General features: G+C 34.5%; 1 protein-coding gene across 1 annotated transcript in view; it reads left to right on the forward strand.

Moving 5' to 3' along the window:
• The window catches only part of DIAPH3 (diaphanous-related formin 3), a gene marked incomplete at its 5' end in the record, with an annotated part of 117603 nt that extends 116588 nt beyond the window's left edge, over nt 1–1015 (forward strand). Inside the window, 2 exons of the mRNA XM_010144890.1 lie at nt 419–514; nt 936–1015. Of these exons, the coding sequence (XP_010143192.1) occupies nt 419–514; nt 936–1015 (176 nt within the window). The remainder of the gene's footprint in view (nt 1–418; nt 515–935) is intronic.
• Nucleotides 1016–1524: the final 509 nt, after the last annotated feature.

The following is a 1524-nucleotide window of genomic DNA, read 5'->3' on the forward strand; positions in this document are numbered from 1 at the left end:
AGTTTCCTGCTAAGAAACAATTTCAACTTTTGTAACAATAACTGAAACAATCTCTTGTCTAATATAGCAAATCATTTAAGGGACAGCTCGTGAAAGCTGTCATGAAATTGATTATTTGCTGTTGCAAAGGGATACCGAAATGAAAATAGAGTGAAATGACATTTCACTTAAAACTGTGCTTGACTCTCAGCATAGAGAAAGAGGAATGTGAAATGAATAAAATTTGACCTACTTCAATGTATGGAAGTCCAACTCTTGTGATTAATTGCAAGAGAGCAGTTTATGAATGTTAAAACCCCAGTCTAGGTTTGAAATAAATAGTTTTAATAGTACCATTAATATCTTTTTTTGCTGTTATTATTGTTGTGCTTTGATATTGCTATGGTAACCTAGAGGGTTCCTTCTCTCTCCTTTACAGAAGGTGAGGAGACTGGAGTGATGGATAGCTTGTTGGAGGCCTTGCAATCAGGTGCAGCTTTTCGAGACCGAAGGAAAAGGACACCAAGGTGTAAAGGTGAATATTCTATTTACATTTTGTTTTCCTGAGAAACTTGAGTTCTTAGGGGTCAAGTGGTCTAGAACTTAAACTATTATGTTTAATTCTTTCTTGCAATGACAACCTTCAGGGATGTTCAGGCTGGTTTTGCTTATGTCAGTAGCACTTAGGAGATTCATTTAGCATACCCTGCTTATTATGTCACGACTCTTTGATACAGCCATGTGTCCTTTAACTTTTTAGGGTTCATAGTTGAACAGGGGAAGTAAAAATCGTCTTGCCCGATAAGTGGGAAAATTATTTCTCTGGTATATATCTGTGACTGTACTCCTAGAAATGTCTAACTTCTAAATAATAATGTAATATAAGGTAATGTTTTTACAATAATCCAGAACTTTCAAAGATGTGTTTTATTTCCATTGTTTCCTTGCTTTTGCAGACATACCTCAAAATCTCAGTCCAACTACACAACGGCCTGTGCTGAAAGCTTGTAACCATGGTAATGAACCATACTCATGAATTGCATGCTCTTTTTAACTTAGCTTACGTCATTGATCTGTGCTTTCAAAAAGATTGCTGTGGGTTTTTTTCTGCTTTCTACATTAGTGGAATACTGAAACCGTATTGGAACCTGCTTTTTACGAATCACATTAAAAAACCCACAAAAGATACAAAGCCTTTGCAAAGTAATCAGTAAGTCTAGTTTCAGGATGTAGTATTCATGTATTTAAAATCTGGTTATGTTTTTAAATGTAGTACCTCTATAATCCGTAAGAAAAACTATGCAAGTATTTTTGAACAGATTATGGAACTATAATAGAAAGCAGAGACTGTGGATCATTTTAAATGTTGTGGAGTGTTTACAATACTAAATCAGAGAACTGTTCGCATTCATTCTGTTTTTCTTTGTGTTGGTTTACTTGATACTATAGCTGTAATGGTTTAAGCTATCGTTTACCAGTATGATTCAAAAGTGATGTTGTATCTGCAAAGTAACAGTAAATTAATCAGTTACTTCATGACAAAGT

This window comes from Buceros rhinoceros, unplaced genomic scaffold (assembly GCF_000710305.1).
Source record: "Buceros rhinoceros silvestris isolate BGI_N320 unplaced genomic scaffold, ASM71030v1 scaffold4891, whole genome shotgun sequence".
Taxonomy (NCBI): Eukaryota; Metazoa; Chordata; class Aves; order Bucerotiformes; family Bucerotidae; genus Buceros; species Buceros rhinoceros.